The sequence below is a fragment of the Anas acuta genome, chromosome 3, assembly GCF_963932015.1.
Source record: "Anas acuta chromosome 3, bAnaAcu1.1, whole genome shotgun sequence".
Lineage (NCBI taxonomy): Eukaryota > Metazoa > Chordata > Aves > Anseriformes > Anatidae > Anas > Anas acuta.
The window spans coordinates 84,252,535-84,267,645 of NC_088981.1; the positions used below are offsets into that span (position 1 = coordinate 84,252,535).

General features: G+C 43.2%; 1 protein-coding gene across 2 annotated transcripts in view; it reads left to right on the forward strand.

The window, feature by feature from the left end:
- The window catches only part of PHIP (pleckstrin homology domain interacting protein), a 111,106-nt gene that overhangs the window by 17,327 nt on the left and 78,668 nt on the right, over window positions 1-15,111 (forward strand). For both annotated transcript variants that reach the window (XR_011095225.1, XM_068678117.1), the window contains exon 7: window positions 4,870-5,030. Coding sequence is in view for 1 of the 2 variants with exons in the window: in XM_068678117.1 (XP_068534218.1) it covers window positions 4,870-5,030 (161 nt within the window). In the remaining variant the exon portion in view is untranslated. The remainder of the gene's footprint in view (window positions 1-4,869; window positions 5,031-15,111) is intronic.

Consider the following 15,111-nt stretch of genomic DNA (forward strand, 5'->3'; position numbering starts at 1 on the left):
CACACCAAGTGTGCAGGCAGTGCACAACTAGGGGTGGTGGCTGACACATCAAAGGGACCATGCTGCCATTCAGAGGGCCCTTAACAGGCTGGAGAAATGGGTGAGCAGGATCTGGGGGTTTCTCTCTGCTGGGCAGCCACCACAACCGCTCTCTCACTCCCCCTCAAAGGAAAAGTGGGAGAAAATATGATAAGGGCTCAAGGGTTGAGATAAGGACAGGGAGATGACTCAACAATTATTGTCATGGACAAAAACAGACTCAGCATAGGGAGATTAATATAAGTGGTTTCAAGTTATTGCCTATCATAAGCATGTTAGAGCAGTGAGAAACTAAAAGCAAACCAAAAACACCTTCCCCCCACCTGCGCTCTTCCACCTCCCTCCCCCCAAGTGGCACGGGGGAATGGGGGCTGCAGCCAGTCCCTGACGCTTTGTCTCACAGTCCCTCCCTGCCCCTGCTCCCCATGGGGTCCCTCCCATGGGATGCCGTCCTTCCTGAACTGATCCTGCGGGGGCTGCCCACAGGCAGCAGCTCCTCAAGCACTGCTCCCACACGGCTCCGTCCCACGGGGTCCATCCCCCAGGAGCAAACTGCTCCAGCACGGGGCCCCCACGGGTGGGCAGCAGCTCCCCCCAGGCCCCCTGCTCCTGCGGGGGCTCTCCATGGGCCGCGGCCTCCTCCAGGCCACATCCACCTGCTCCACCGGGATGGAGTTGTCACACAGCAGATTTTTTTCCCCTTCCTTCAGTCTCCTCTCCCAGAGGCCCACCCAGCATTGCTCCTTGGCTTGGCTCTGGCCAGTGGTGGGTACCTGTGGAGCCGGCTGGAGCTGGCTCTGATCTTACATGGGGCAGCTGCTGGGCTCTGCTCACAGAGGTTCCACAAAGAGAAGTGCAGAAGTCCGTGGGAAGGAAGGTCTCTGTGCACAATTAGACAACAGGGGCTTAATGAGCTGGGTTCTTCTCATTGGTGCCTCCTGATAGGACAAGAAGCAATGGAAACAAACCAAAGTACAGGAATTTCCACTGAAACATTGGAAAGTACCTTTTTACTGTGGGTAGTCAAAACATTGGCCCGGGGTGTCCAGAGGGGTGGTGAAGTCTCCACCCTTGGTGATACTCAAAACCCGACTGGACGCAACCTACTCAAGGTGAACCTTCTTGATCTGGGCAGCTGAGCTCCAGACGTCGCTTCCAACCTCTGTGATTCTGTGACAAGGTCAAAAGTCGATCTTTAAGGCTGGTCATGTTGGGTGAAGACGAGCCCAGTTACCTGAAAGTGATGAGCAATTTGCTTTGTTTGGAAGCAACTGGTAAACAACTGATAGCAACTTAAAAGTTTTTGTTTGTTTTTGTGGAGAAGTTTTCTTACATGCTCAAACATCTGCAGAGCACCTCACTTTTTTAGGTGTTGAATTCTACTGATCAGCTAGCTTCACTATTAAATACAAAGAATTGATATATGAGAACCAAAACGTCAACTGGGACTAAGTAGTGGAGTGTTGTTCCGTGTCACACACACAACTGATAACATCTGTGTTTGTTTTTTTCTCCTCCTTTTTAAAACAGAATCTTGTGCATGGGTAGTGGACAGACACAAAGATAAGATAATTTTAGTTCCCTTAGCTGGCCAGGCATTGGGTTATAGCTTTTTCCATGCAGTGTCCAGTTCACGGGGACGTCCTAGTAAGGAGCGAGCAATCTGTTGTGTAGCTTTGTTCTTTCTTGCATCCAACCCTTCTTTCTTTTCTTGGTTGACTCGCTGTAGGGCCCAACCAGTGCTCTCTAACTGGCCTTGGATAAAGTTTGTGTCCTCCTTTCCTTGCTTGTTAGGTACTGTTTGTGGCAGCTGTTTAACTGCTTAAACCTTATCACTCTTCCTGTGATTGAACCAACACCTTTGCTTATGCTGACCCCATTGTGTGAGGCCGGGCAGAACCTAAGCAAAGACTCAGAACTGCTAATAGGGATTAAACAAGAGATTGCAGGAGTAACCGCTGTACAGGAGTTCCTAAAATCATCCCCCCCCCCCCCAATACAGTTAAAATCAAGCTAAAATAGCTTAAAGACCACAGAAGGCCTGAAAGGTATTGAGGCCAGATACGGGTGACTATCATGATGAAACCTAAGACTTATAATTAATACAAAGGTATTATTATTAGCAATTGGTAGTCTTTCTCAGCTTGGTTCACACCAGAAAAAATCAGTTTTATTGTTTTGATGCACAAGATGCAGCTATTTTTTAATTTTTACCTGTACTCCAAAAGGAAAAAGAAAAAAAAAAAGAGTACTTCCTTTGCTAACAAGGTCTGTGCTGGAGTTGTAAATGTTGGAATAAAACATGGGAACGCCTCAGAAATCAAGCTGGATCCCTTGGCTAAGGGAGTGAGATTAAATATAATTAGAGTTAAATGGGAAGCTGTATTGAAGAACAATGATGGATGTGAGCATTTAGTTTAAAAAAAACTGTTGGAGGAGTCTTCTAAAAAATAGTTTTTTAATGGACAGTGTCCAAACCTATGGGAAATTGTCATGGTTTGTTTTTTTTCTAAAAGCATGATCTTGGTTAAAAATCCTCTTCCCCATCATCCATAGGTTCATAATGATATTTTTTGCCTTATAAAACCAATTTTTAAAACCCTTAAATTTATTTTTAAAGGGTAATGGGATTTTTATGTAGTTTTAATCTAGATTTTGTTCAAAGCCAATGAGTAAGCTCCCAGTTTTCTCATTTCCCCTGTCGCTGTGTTGCTTCTGTTGTGTGCAGTAGGCTGATTGTTGCTAAACAAGGGATGCTTGAGTTCCCCAGAGATATGTGAACCAGTAGCAATTTGCCCATCACCACTTGACATCAACAAGAATATCAGTAGAAATACTGGCTTAGGCTATGTTAAATCTATTAAATTAATCTAAAAATCTAAAAATCTATTAAATTAAAAAAAGTCAAGATTTGTCTGTATATTAAAAGTAAAATGCTTATATGAAGTTATTGGTTGCTTCCTCCTAAAGAGGCTGCTTACTTCTAAACTTACTGACAGAACATCTCAGCAAATTAACTTTTAGTTTAGCTTTTTGCTTTTATGAGAGCTATGGATTCATTTTTATATAATGTGCTAGAAGCTGATTTCCGAGCAACCTACTTACATTAAGAGCAAACAAAAAGGTAACTACTGAATAGGTTGAGATTGTGTAAGATCACTTTATTGTTGTGGCAAATACTTTTTCTTACCCTGTTTTATTGTGTGTGGTTGGTGTGTGTTTTATTTTTTCTTTTTACCATGGGATGATGTGTCAGAAGCAGAAACGATTTATCTTGTGACTGAACTAATCTGGGTTTCCTGCTGTTCTAAAGTAGACTGTCTGTTGGCAAGGAAAAGCTTTGTCATAAAGCAACTGCAGCTGCATCTTTTTCTTGTGTAGGGGGAGGGTGAAGATATTGCAGAGCCTTAAGGCAGTAGCAGCACAGCGAGTCAGTGCCTCACCCCGCAGCTAAGGATCCTGCTCCTTCACAAAGCGTCTTGAACTGGGAAGACTTCCTTGAATCCCTGGGCTACATATGCAGGAGCTGAAATGTTTCAGGGCTGTTCTCATGGCCTGAAGCCAGTGGGCTTGGCAGTTGTCCATACCACTAAGTGCTTTTGCTCCCGTGCAGAGTAGCTGCTATCCAGTTTGCATAATGAATGAAGTTTGACCTGTGCTGACTCATGAACCACTGTCTAGTTGGCCTGGGCCAAAACCGTGCGGTGCAAGAGGCTTGTAGCTCTTCACAGCTGATGCTAGCGAGAGTGTCATGCACTTCCAGCCCTGCACCCTGTCCCCTTCAGTTCAATAGCACACACACTACTGTGGTGAAATGATGTGTAAAGAACTCCTAACCAGGGGAGTGATGAGAGTAGCAACTACCTGTCTTGACAGTGGTGAATCTTGTTTTTCATGAGTAGTGCTGTGGATATTGCTGAACATTAATTATTATTTTTATTTTATTTTACTTTTCACATATTCAGAAGCAGGATATATTTGAAAATTTTATCGTAATTCTGTGGAATATAAAATATATTGCCACCGTTTCTTAGCTCTAATAACAATATGGGGAACTGTCTGACTAATGTGTATCCATGCATGCAAGTGCTACACTTTGCTGTTTTATCATTGCATGAGCAGCAGTTTAAAATTAATAACTCTGACCTTTATTTTCCTTCCATTTTGTTAGAACAAAGTAAATTCTTGCTCCTGGACTTTTTTAGCTTTTAAACTGGGATAAAAAAATCCTAAACCCTTTAAACAAAGTTCCGTTAATCAAAATCAGGGTTTGCTAAATTTGTATCTGGTTTTGTTTGGTTGTGGTTTTTTTGTTTTTTTTTGGCCATAGTAGGCAGTAGTATTCTTCAAAACAAGAGCTGATTTTATCTTGCAGAGGGTGGATAAATGTTTGATTATGCAGGTGTCTAAAAACAGGTTGCCCTGGAGAGGACTTGAATGCTTTCTGGTGTGCAGTTAATATCTATGGGGAAGCTTGTATGTATCTTAAATTCGAGGTGGTTTACTCCTCCATGGAAGCTGTCTTGGTCCTCCTGAATTTCTCACACTAGGTATGAAGCAAGAAGCATACATTTAGGCGCTTAGAAATGGAAGTTTGATGTATAATACCTTTGTGTTCTGCCTTGCACTTCACTACTTTTTTGCATGTTTGTTTCATAGGCTACTTTTGTATTACATTTTTCCTTATTAAGGTAAAATGAGAGAATCACTGTAGTAAAGTGTTCATATGAGAAGTGGTCTAGTGCTGAAATGAACTTTCACTTCTTTCTCTACAGTGTTGTAGTTTATGAACACAATATAAATGTTATTTTCTTTCTTCTCATTTGGTAGTGGATACCTTGTTTTCGAGAAAACTAAATGGAAAATACAGACTTGAACGCCTTGTTCCAACTGCAGTCTATCAACATATGAAGATGCATAAACGAATTTTAGGACACTTATCTTCTGTATACTGTGTAACTTTTGATCGGACTGGCAGGAGAATATTTACTGTAAGTACAAATTTTCTATCGTATGATTTTTTTGAAGTGCAGTTAGCATGTCATTTAACTGTTCCCAAAACCTAAATGTACTGATGTCGCATATTAAGAGCAGATGAATGCTTTACTGCTGTTACTCTTGGATGCTTTTTAATGACCATGCTGGTTTGCATGTTAAAATAGTTTCAGCATACTAATGTATTGGGTGTACATGGCAAAGTTTTGGTAGCAGGGGGCTGCAGAGGTGGTTTCTATGAGAAGCACCCAGCAGGCTCCAAAGGGACCTGCCTCTGGCTAGAGCCAAGCCAGGAAGCGATGCTAGGTGGGCCTATGGGAGAGCAGATTGAAGAAAGGGAAAAAAGCTGTTGTGTGACAGCAGCTGGGAGAGACAGGAGTGAGAAATGAGAGGGAAGCAGCCCTGCAGACCACAGGGTCGTTGCAGAAGTGGGGCAGGCGGTGCTCCAGGTGCTGGAGCAGCAGTTCCCCTGCGGCCTGTGGAGAGGCCCCTGGTGGAGCAGGCTGTCCCCCTGCAGCCCATGGGTCCCACATGGAGCAGATCTCCACACTGCAGCCCCCCCATGGGTGGAGGAGCCCCCGGGGGAGCAGGTGGATGTGGCCTGGAGGAGGCTGCGGCCCATGGAGAGCCCCCGCAGGAGCAGGCCCCGGGCCGGAGCTGCAGCCCGTGGAGAGGAGCCCACGCAGGAGCAGGGGGTCTGGGGGGAGCTGCCCCCACCCGTGGGGGCCCCGTGCTGGAGCAGTTTGCTCCTGGGGGATGGACCCCGTGGGACGGAGGCGTGTGGGAGCAGTGTTTGGAGAGCTGCTGCCTGTGGGCAGCCCCCGCAGGCTCAGCTGGGGAAGGACGGCATCCCGTGGGAGGGACACCACAGGGAACAGGGACAGGGAGTGACCATGAAGGAGCACTGGGGACAGAGTGTAAGGGACTGACCGCAGCCCATTCCCCTGCACTGCTCTGGGAAAGGAGGTGGAAGAGGGTGGCTTTAGTTTGTTTTTAGTTTCTCACTGCTCTAGTCTGCTAGTGATAGGAAATAAATTACATTAATCTCCGTGTGCTGAGTCTGTTTTTTTCTCCCCCTCTTCCCTGGGGAGGGGGAGTGAGGGAGCGGTTGTGTTGGAGCTCAGCTGCCCAGCTGGGTAAAACCACCACAGCTAAATGTGACGGTGACTGCTGATCCATGCATTTTAGTCAGAAAACAAGTAAATTCCAGTAAAATTACCATGAGTAGACTTGTATTTTCTGGGAAGAAACATAGCAAAAGAGTGGACAACCACCACAAAATTTTAGAAGTCAGGGAGGACAATCAATATGTAATTAAAAACTGTTTTGACTTTTTTTCTGTATTTTTAAAAAAATTTAAAGCATGACAGTTAACAGTCTGGTGATGTACTTAATATTTGTATGGCATGCTGGTGGAAACTAGAAGCCTAGCGTAGTGCGTTTCAACAGATGTTGGTTCACAAGGAATTGTAATCCGTGAGATACCAGAAACTGTTTTTAGTGCCAATGTTCTCACTATTTGTAGCTATTTTCATTGTGTTGTTTTGGTGTTTTTTTTTTTTTTTGCCTTTTTTTGTTTGTTTGTTTTGGGTTTTGTTCTGTTTGTTTAAAAAACAAAGGAGGATGTCTGAAATCAGTACTGAAAGTGCATTTTTCCCAAATAAATGGGAATTATGAAAACAGACGGGTGCCGGTATAATTTGGATACCTTAGCAATAGTCAATTTTAATGAAGCAAAGGACCATATAAATGCATACCCCGTGTCAGTGTGGGCCACTTGAGCTGCGTTTATTGCCTTCCCACAAGTACTGGATACTTCTGATGCCTTCGTGGATTCAGGAGCCTGATTGTGTCCCTTCGAAGCTCATGACAGTGAACTCTGACAATGCAGATGAAAGTACATTTCGGTTCTACGCTACGTCTTGCAGTCCTAACTGTTCAAATGCTTTCAGCACAGCCACAAATATAACTTGCCCTTTCGCCCACATACGTTTTACTTCCTGGCGTGGAAGGATGTGTGGTTGTAGGGACTGGGGCGCTTCGAGAGTCATGAACAGGCTTCTCTTTATTTGTTCACTTGTTCACAGTAGAGATTTTCTTCATATTTCTTTAGCTTTCATTGACAAGCTAAGTCCCTCAACAGTCATAGGCATTAAATTCTTACCATCTCCTCTAGTTTGTGCGTGATTAACCTGTCAGGAGAAGGGTCTCTCCGATGTCGTGGGCTTATTTTATATGTGACAAGGTAGAATGGGTTAGGGATTTTGTGTGCGAGTATAAAAATCCCCTACGCTCATCCTGTTCACCTCTAAATAAAAACTTCTTCAAGGAAGCACCAGGAGAAGTGCATGAAAGTCCTTGTTAAGTCTTGTGATTCTTCATTTTTTCTGAATCCCATGTTCCTAAAATCTGTTGGCTTTGAGGGATGTCTGATGGGAGGTGTCCCTGCCTATGGCAGGGTGGTTGGAATTAGATGGTCTCTAAGGTCCCTTCCACCCCAACCCATTCTGCGATTCTATGAATTTACTCAGCTTCCCCTGAGTACACCTGTAGGGAAGAGTAGAGTTGCACATTCCCTTGTGCTTTGCAGTGTGACTTAACAGTGGCTATAGAGGGACAATTCTCTGGACTGTAACAACAATTTATTTCCAAAATAAAAGTGGAAGAACCTGGAATAAAATAGAGGGGAGCAATATTGCTTCTGCAACCCTAGAGCTTTGCTGGCAGTCCTTTGCTGAGAGATAAACTGATGTCCTGGTATAATTGCCAGTAAAATTGCCCGAAAAAGGTCAGAAGTTCACATCATGATTATTTCAACCCAGTGTCGAATAAACTGTCTGTAGAAGGTAATTGTAGCTGGTGAATTTTCATCTGGGGGGCTGGGGCAAAACTTCTTACCTCAGCATTGTCAGGTAAGGCCTGTGGGTGTTGTGTAGATGTTTAAGTGGTTGGTGACAAATGGAAAACCAAAGCGTTTTATTCTGCATTCAGTGAAACACAAGTTGAAGTTGCTGGTGTGGTGTAGTCAATGGATAATCGGTGATGAACTGTCTTTTAATTTCATTTTAATCTTTATGACAAAATGGGGACAAGTCTTCTTTTCAGTCTAGACCACTGCTGTTTCTTCAGTCTCCAGTGCAGTCAGTAGAACTGGGAATTTCTAATCAGAAGGAAGGCAGACTTCATTCTAGATGTCTGCTATCAGCATATAAATTTATATCAATAGGGGATCATTCTTGCTCTGGTTTTACTCTAACCTAGAGCATTTAGTGTGACAATAGCTAGATAAAAGAGGTTGGTTTAGATTTATAATTGGGTGTAGAAGATGCATCATAACTGTTTTCCTTCTGACCTCTGAAGGATTGAAAGCCTCTAAATTCAAGTTCTGTTTATGTGCTGCTTCAAATTAAAAGAAAGAAGTGATCTCAGCACATTTTCGAGTCACGCTGTTCTGAGAGATGTTATCTTTGCTAGGAGGAAGGTGCTCTTAGTTTGCCTGGAGGCAGTGAAAACAGGACATTATGCAGTTTTCCTACTAGCTAGTAGGTCATGCAGTGACTGGTTCTATTTACATTCTTCTAAAGATTTCACAAGAGATTTCTGAAGATCAGCCTCTAAGCTGTTGTGTTTTTTTTTTTTTCCTGAATATACAAAAATATTCCTAATATACAAACTGGGATGTCTTGGTAATTTCTATTTTTAAATTAACCGCAATGAAGACAACCTCTTTTCTTGCAAAGACACAACTGAAAGAACTGCCAGCTGCCAGTGAAGAAAACCTAATTATTTCTGAGACTGTGTTTTGGATCTTTCAAAAAGCGTGACTTGCAGAACCCACGCATGGTAGTAGGGACAGGCATTGCTTCTTCTGGTTCTTGTACTACTTCGTCCTTCCTTGCAGTCAGAAAGTTGCCATCATCTTTTCCGCCACCTTTATCTCCCTGTTGCCTCCGAGATACTCTTTCTAGGGAATAATAAACAAGGGTGTGTAATAACCCGTGGTTGGAAACTTTACACAAGCTGATTTGTTTGGATTTTGGCAGCCTACTGCAGCCCACAAGTTTGTGTAATGGTAGGAAAGCGATGAACCAGTTTTGCTCCATACCTTGGTAAGGCTGTCATCACTTTTCTGCTGGTGCTGAACTTGTTCTAGGATTCACTTTTGACAAATGCTTTTAATAGGTGCACGATGTGTAGTAGTTGCAGACAAAACCTTGGAAATGTGAACTGCAGAGTAAGCCAATGCCCTTGCTGGTAGAACTGCAGCAGTATTTGAAGAGTTGTGAATTGTCCCATTCAGATCAGGCAGAATTTCATGGAGTTATTTCAGATCTAATATTACTGTTTGGCCAAGATGCTACAGAATTTACTACTTTAGACATTTTTCTCGCTTTCTTGCTTGCTGAGACAGTTTAATTTTCCTCTACAATGGAGAGGTACAACACATGCCTCTAGAGCCAGCCTATAACTATATAGGCTATATTATATATAGGGAGAAGCCAAGTCTTCTGCTTTCCTTAGTTCAATGTGGTTAAATCGACTTCTGAGGTCTCTCCAGCTGTCAGCAGATCCTAGAACTAGCTGCTTTTTTTTTTTTTCCCTTTGTTGCTGACTCTTTTACATCTTTAAGTTATCTATGCACAGATTGCTCTTCATCAGTTACATTCTGCAAGCAGCTTTTTAGGGGTCTTGTAATACGAGGTTTAGTTTATTGGGTGTCTTTCATTTATTTACTTATTTGCTTTGAACAATCTGTTCATCCAGTAGAATGGCTGCAAGCTGTAAGTGAGTAGCTGATTCATAATGTTGATCCTTACAACGTGAAAATTGCAGAAGCATGTTTTATATAATATATACAGTGCTGCAGAGAGTACTGTTTGTGCAGCTCGAAGAAAAATGGGGTAGTGGTTTGAGGCTTCTAGACTGTGATGCAAGTAATTAATGTTAATGGCTTGGCTCTGTTCTCATACATTTATTGCTTTGTGTAAGAGATCAATCCACATGTGAACGATTTCCATCTCCACCCTCCTAGAGCGCTGTAGAAATTCTAGGTTCCCAGTTCCCTGTTCCCTTCTTACACTCTCAGGTCTCTGTTTCGAGGGGTGAGGGCATTATTTGTCACCATGAGTTTCACACACCCGCCCACCCCAGCCCTTTATGTCTCCTCCATTGATTTTTTTGGTGGTGACTGCACTTTCCTCAAGAATGTGCAAACTTCTTCATTCTTGAGATCTTACACAGTGAAAGCAGTAGAGCAGAGTGAGCTCATAATGCATTTCACATCATCAGTGTATTAAGTAGGTAACGTTTTTTGGCCAAATTTTAGTTAAACATTTGCAGACCCAGGGGGCTAGCAGAGAAAACTACTTGAAATAAAATAAGTGGCAAAAGTATGTTTCACTATCTGTGTTAAGTGCTCTTGTCATTTGCAAGACTTTCACTAATCAGTAATTGAAAAGAACAATGTAAATGTTTGAAGAACGTTTAAAATGAAGATATTGGTGCATTAATGACTCTAACTTCTGGAGGCATGGGAATTTTAAATAAATGATTGAGCTTGACGTAGAGTGAAACTTTTTAAATTTTAGCTACAGAAGTGCAACCTTGAATCTAGGAAAACAGGAACAGTTACGGAACCTCATTAGTTGAGTAGTATTGGGAAAAAATCACCTATTTGCTTTATAGACTACTTATATGTTTGTTTTAAAGAAACAAAGGGATTAAAACAATCTGCTTAAAGCTTAACAGGCAGAGCTTAAAGCAAAAATGGTGCCCTTTTTTCTCTTAACTCTGCTTATAAAGCTTTAAACAGCAAGTTTGCTAGTTCTGTTGTAATCCCCTGTTAACTTGTTCATTTGAATTGATTTGAAAATGTGAATTACAGAGCTTGTTTTTTTTTTTTTCTTTATTTTTTCATTCTCTTTAGTATTCTCAGCAACTCAAAGGGAATAAATCAGGTGATAAATGAAATTAGCCTGAATCAAGGTATTCAGGATGAGTGAAATCTGGAGCCTTTTCAAAAGCGTTAAATGCTCACAACTGTAAATGCAGTTAAACAACTACAAATGAAATTAAGAGACACCTGAATCTTCTTGTAGAAGTTCTGAGCACCTTACTGGGGGATACCAAATTCTATCTATAAACTGAAAACTTCCTGAAAGGGATTTACTTTTTTTCCATACAGGTATTTGAGCTGAACTCAATGTGGCAATAAAGGGATAAACAGAGTAGCTTCTTACTAGAACAACATTATTAAGGGTTTTGGTAATGTTGAACTATCTCAAGAATACTTTCAATCCACAATGCTTGGCTTTCTGAGAGGTAAACTCTTCTAAGTTACCAAGCTTCAAGAAGGAATTGAACACAGGTTGTTATGGTGTACAGTATGCAGGCAGAGGGGGGATGGAGACATCCATCCCAGATCTTGTGTCTGGCCTTGTTCTCTGCCTCGGCTGTAGAGCCTTTGGTCTGCTTCCTTGTCTAAGCCAACATTTTTCTCCTAAAAGACCCAGTGAGATGAACCCCAGCATTTGGGAGGAGGGGATTAATGTGATATTGATGTTTCCCTTGCATAGGATTCACTACTGCACGTCCCTTGTTCCTAGAGTTGCCCTCTTGTGTTTTTAGAAAAGCCATCTCGGAAAGCAGTATCTCATTGCATAAGACTCTTCCTGTGAACCAGGGGGCAGTCGTTTTTAGATTAAGGTAGCAGTTATCAGAAACATGTTTCTGTATACCATCCTCTTTCTGAGGAAGGTGGAAAGAATGGTGAGTAGTCAATGGATATACAGACTGTGCTTTTAGAAATCTGGGCTCTTGCTTGTGGTTGTGTTCCTCTGTCTTTGAGTTGGAGTTTGCACATCTTTTCACTGTTGGTAGTACTGAGCAATAACTGGCATGATTTCCACGTGGGTCTTAGTAATTCTTTGTTATGGAGGGCAGAGATTCAGAAGCAAGATTACATTTGTACATCTTGGACTCCAGCTGGGAATTCCTAGAGACTACCTTGTGAAGGTGGCAGAAATTAGCAGCTGAGATCTCATACCTGTTCTAACAGCAACGTGAACGTGCCCTTTGCACATCTCCTTCCTGTGGTCTGGAATGCCATAGGGTATCCTTGGAGATTGGGAGGAAAGCCAACTACAGGAAAACTCTGTGCATTCAGCTTTTTATGGAGTATGGTGGTTTTCAGTATCTCTCAAGTTGCAGTGACTGTCAGCCAAATACTTGTTGCTAAAGGATAAAATGCCCAAATCCTGAGGATGAATTACGGTGCTTTCTCACTTGCTTTGGGAGCAGTATGGGGCCAAAACTGTCACCACATCAAATTATTGAGAGTGATACAGTTTTGTCAGGTTTCCAGCAGCTTCATTCATTCTGTTATTTGGGTTACTAGGAAAAGTACAGGAAGCATGAATCTCTTAAGGACAATATATAAGGTCATTTTACGACTTAGGTATTGCTATAAATCTTGTCATCTGCGTGATCAAGGAGTAATGGCTTTAACAAGGAGTAATGGTTTTAAACTAAAAGAGGGTAGATTTAGAATTAAGCCTAAGGAATACTTTACTCTGGGATGGTGATGGCACAGGCTGCCCATGAGAAGCTGTGGATGCCCCATCCCTGGAGGTGCTCAAGGCCAGGCTGGATGGGGCTTTGGGCAACCTGGTCTGGTGGGAGGTGTCCCTGCCCATGGCAGGGGGGTGGAACTGGATGGTTTTAAGGCCCCCTCCAACCCAAAGCATTCAGTGATCTCTAGTTACCACAGGAACAATTGCTTCCTTGCAGATGAGATCATGTTTTCACTACTGAAACACGTGAGGAGAGGTTAAGTTATCAAAGTCAAGCAGTAAACTTAATCCCTTCATATCTGTCGCACTCTGGCAAAGGAGGAATAAAAGACTTATCACAAGCCAGGAAAGAGAGGTGGGGAGAGCACAGAGAGCCAGGAGCAATGGGTTGTTGCTGGCATAGTTTGAAAACAGAGAGTAGCATGCTTTATGGGTTCCTGAGAGGATGAGTTTCTTTTTTGTTACCTGATGAATAGGAGAGGTCTTGGTCCCAAGCTGAATCTGTGTAACTTGAGCAGGAAAACACAAGTGCAGGATTCCTTTCTGGTGGAGAGGGAGCATTTAGAGTTGTTTGCAATTATTTTGAAGCCCCAAGATTTTATTTATGGTAGAATGGAGATAGCCATCAAAGCAACCCTGTGAGGTGGGGGGACTGCTGCTGCTGGCTCTGATCATACAAACAAGAACTGCTCGGGGATGTGAAGGCTGGGGGGGCAGTCATGACAGAAGTGACCATCAGACGATGGAATTTGTGATTCTGCAAAGAAGGGAACAAGGCAAAAAGCAGGCTCACAACCCTGGACTTCAGAAGAGCAGGTTTGGGCCTGTTCAGGGACCTGCATGGAGGAGTCCCGTGGTTATGGTCCTGGAGAGAAGGAGTCCAGGAGAGCTGGTTGATTTTTGAGGATCATTCCTGTCCTGATGTGCAGGAAGACAAGCAGAGGTGGCAGGAGGCCTGCATATACAAAACAAATGATGCGCAACACAATTGCTCACCACTCGCTGACCGATGCCCAGCCCGTCCCCAGGCCTGAACTGCCTGGTTTGAAGGGTCATTATCGGTGACGTGAAGTGTGGCTGGAGACCAGTCACTAGCAGTGCACCTGAGGGTTTGGTTCTGAGGCCGGTATTGCTTGATGTCACCCTTAATGACATGGGTGATGGGAAAAAGTGCTCCTTCAGAAACACTGTAGAGCAGAACAAGTGTGGTTGCTAGTTTGTGTGGGCTGTGCTGCCGTTCAGAGGGACCTCACGTGCTGGAGAAACAGACTATCAGGAACTTCATGAAGTTTCATCAAGGGTAATGCCAAATGCTGCCGCTGGGGAGGAATAACCCTGTGCAGATGCTGGGGCCTGATGAGCTGGAAAACAGCATTGATGGAAAGGTCCTGGGAATGCTGAGAGAGAAGTTGGATATAGGCCAGCAATGTGCCCCTGAGGGCACTCAGCCCGGATGATGTCTGGACTGTTTGGTCTGTTTCTGGGTTCTGCAGCACAAGAAGGGCATGGACATGCTGGAGAGCGTCCAGGGAAGGGCTGGGAGGATGGTGGAGGTATCGGAGCATCTGACATAGAAGGAGAAGCTGAGAGAGCTGTGATTTCTTAGCCTTGTGAAGAGAAGGCTTGCAGGGATCTTATCCGCATGTGTGAAGATGTGATGTGAGTGTCTTCATCTCTCTCATCCTTCTCAAAAAGAAATGGGAGCCAGACTCTTCTCATGAGGGGGTTGTGACAGGACAAGAGGCAATTAGCACAAACTCAGTTTATACCAAAAACGAGTAGGGCAGAGGTACGGGAGGAGTTGTCCTGCCCACATTTCTGCACTCATGGGTGCGCCTGCTGAAGAGCTGGGAAGAAAGAAATGTCATTCCCGTAAGAAAGTCATGCCCATCTGGGGAAAAGTAGAGGCATGGCAGATGGTAAATCAAAATTACCTATTAAGACAGTCCAGAAATGCAGTCAATTTTTAAGTTATCTTGATTTCACACGTCTGGAGTTCCCTGCAAAGCATTCTGCAGGATTAACATGCCACTAATGGTCCAAAGCAACCTTTTGCTTTGGAGAAAAGTTGGAGAAAAAAGACCTTCTATAAAGAGTATCCCTATAGAAAAATGCCCCCTCTCAGTATGCTTAAATACAATCAGCTTTCTTTTTACTCTTTCGAAAACTGTGGCTATTGTTGTATCCCTGTGTGTAAAGAGCTACGTTGTCTTGTCTACATTGATGTAAACAATGTAGGAAGAGAGAAACTATTGTGAATAACTCTGAGTCAGAAACAACTTCTTGCTCGCTAAACAAAAAGCAACCCTGAGGAGGTTGGCTGGTTTGCTGGCTGTTGGTACAAACGCAAATGGAGGTGTAATTCTTAGGTAACTGCAAGAATGCTGTTCCCTGCCTTTTCCCATATGAAAAAGTGGCGGCTGTTCTCTGTGCTTTGGATATCTTTCTTAGAAATGCGGACAACAGTATCACCCTGCCTTCCCACTTCTTCAAAAAACGACCAAAC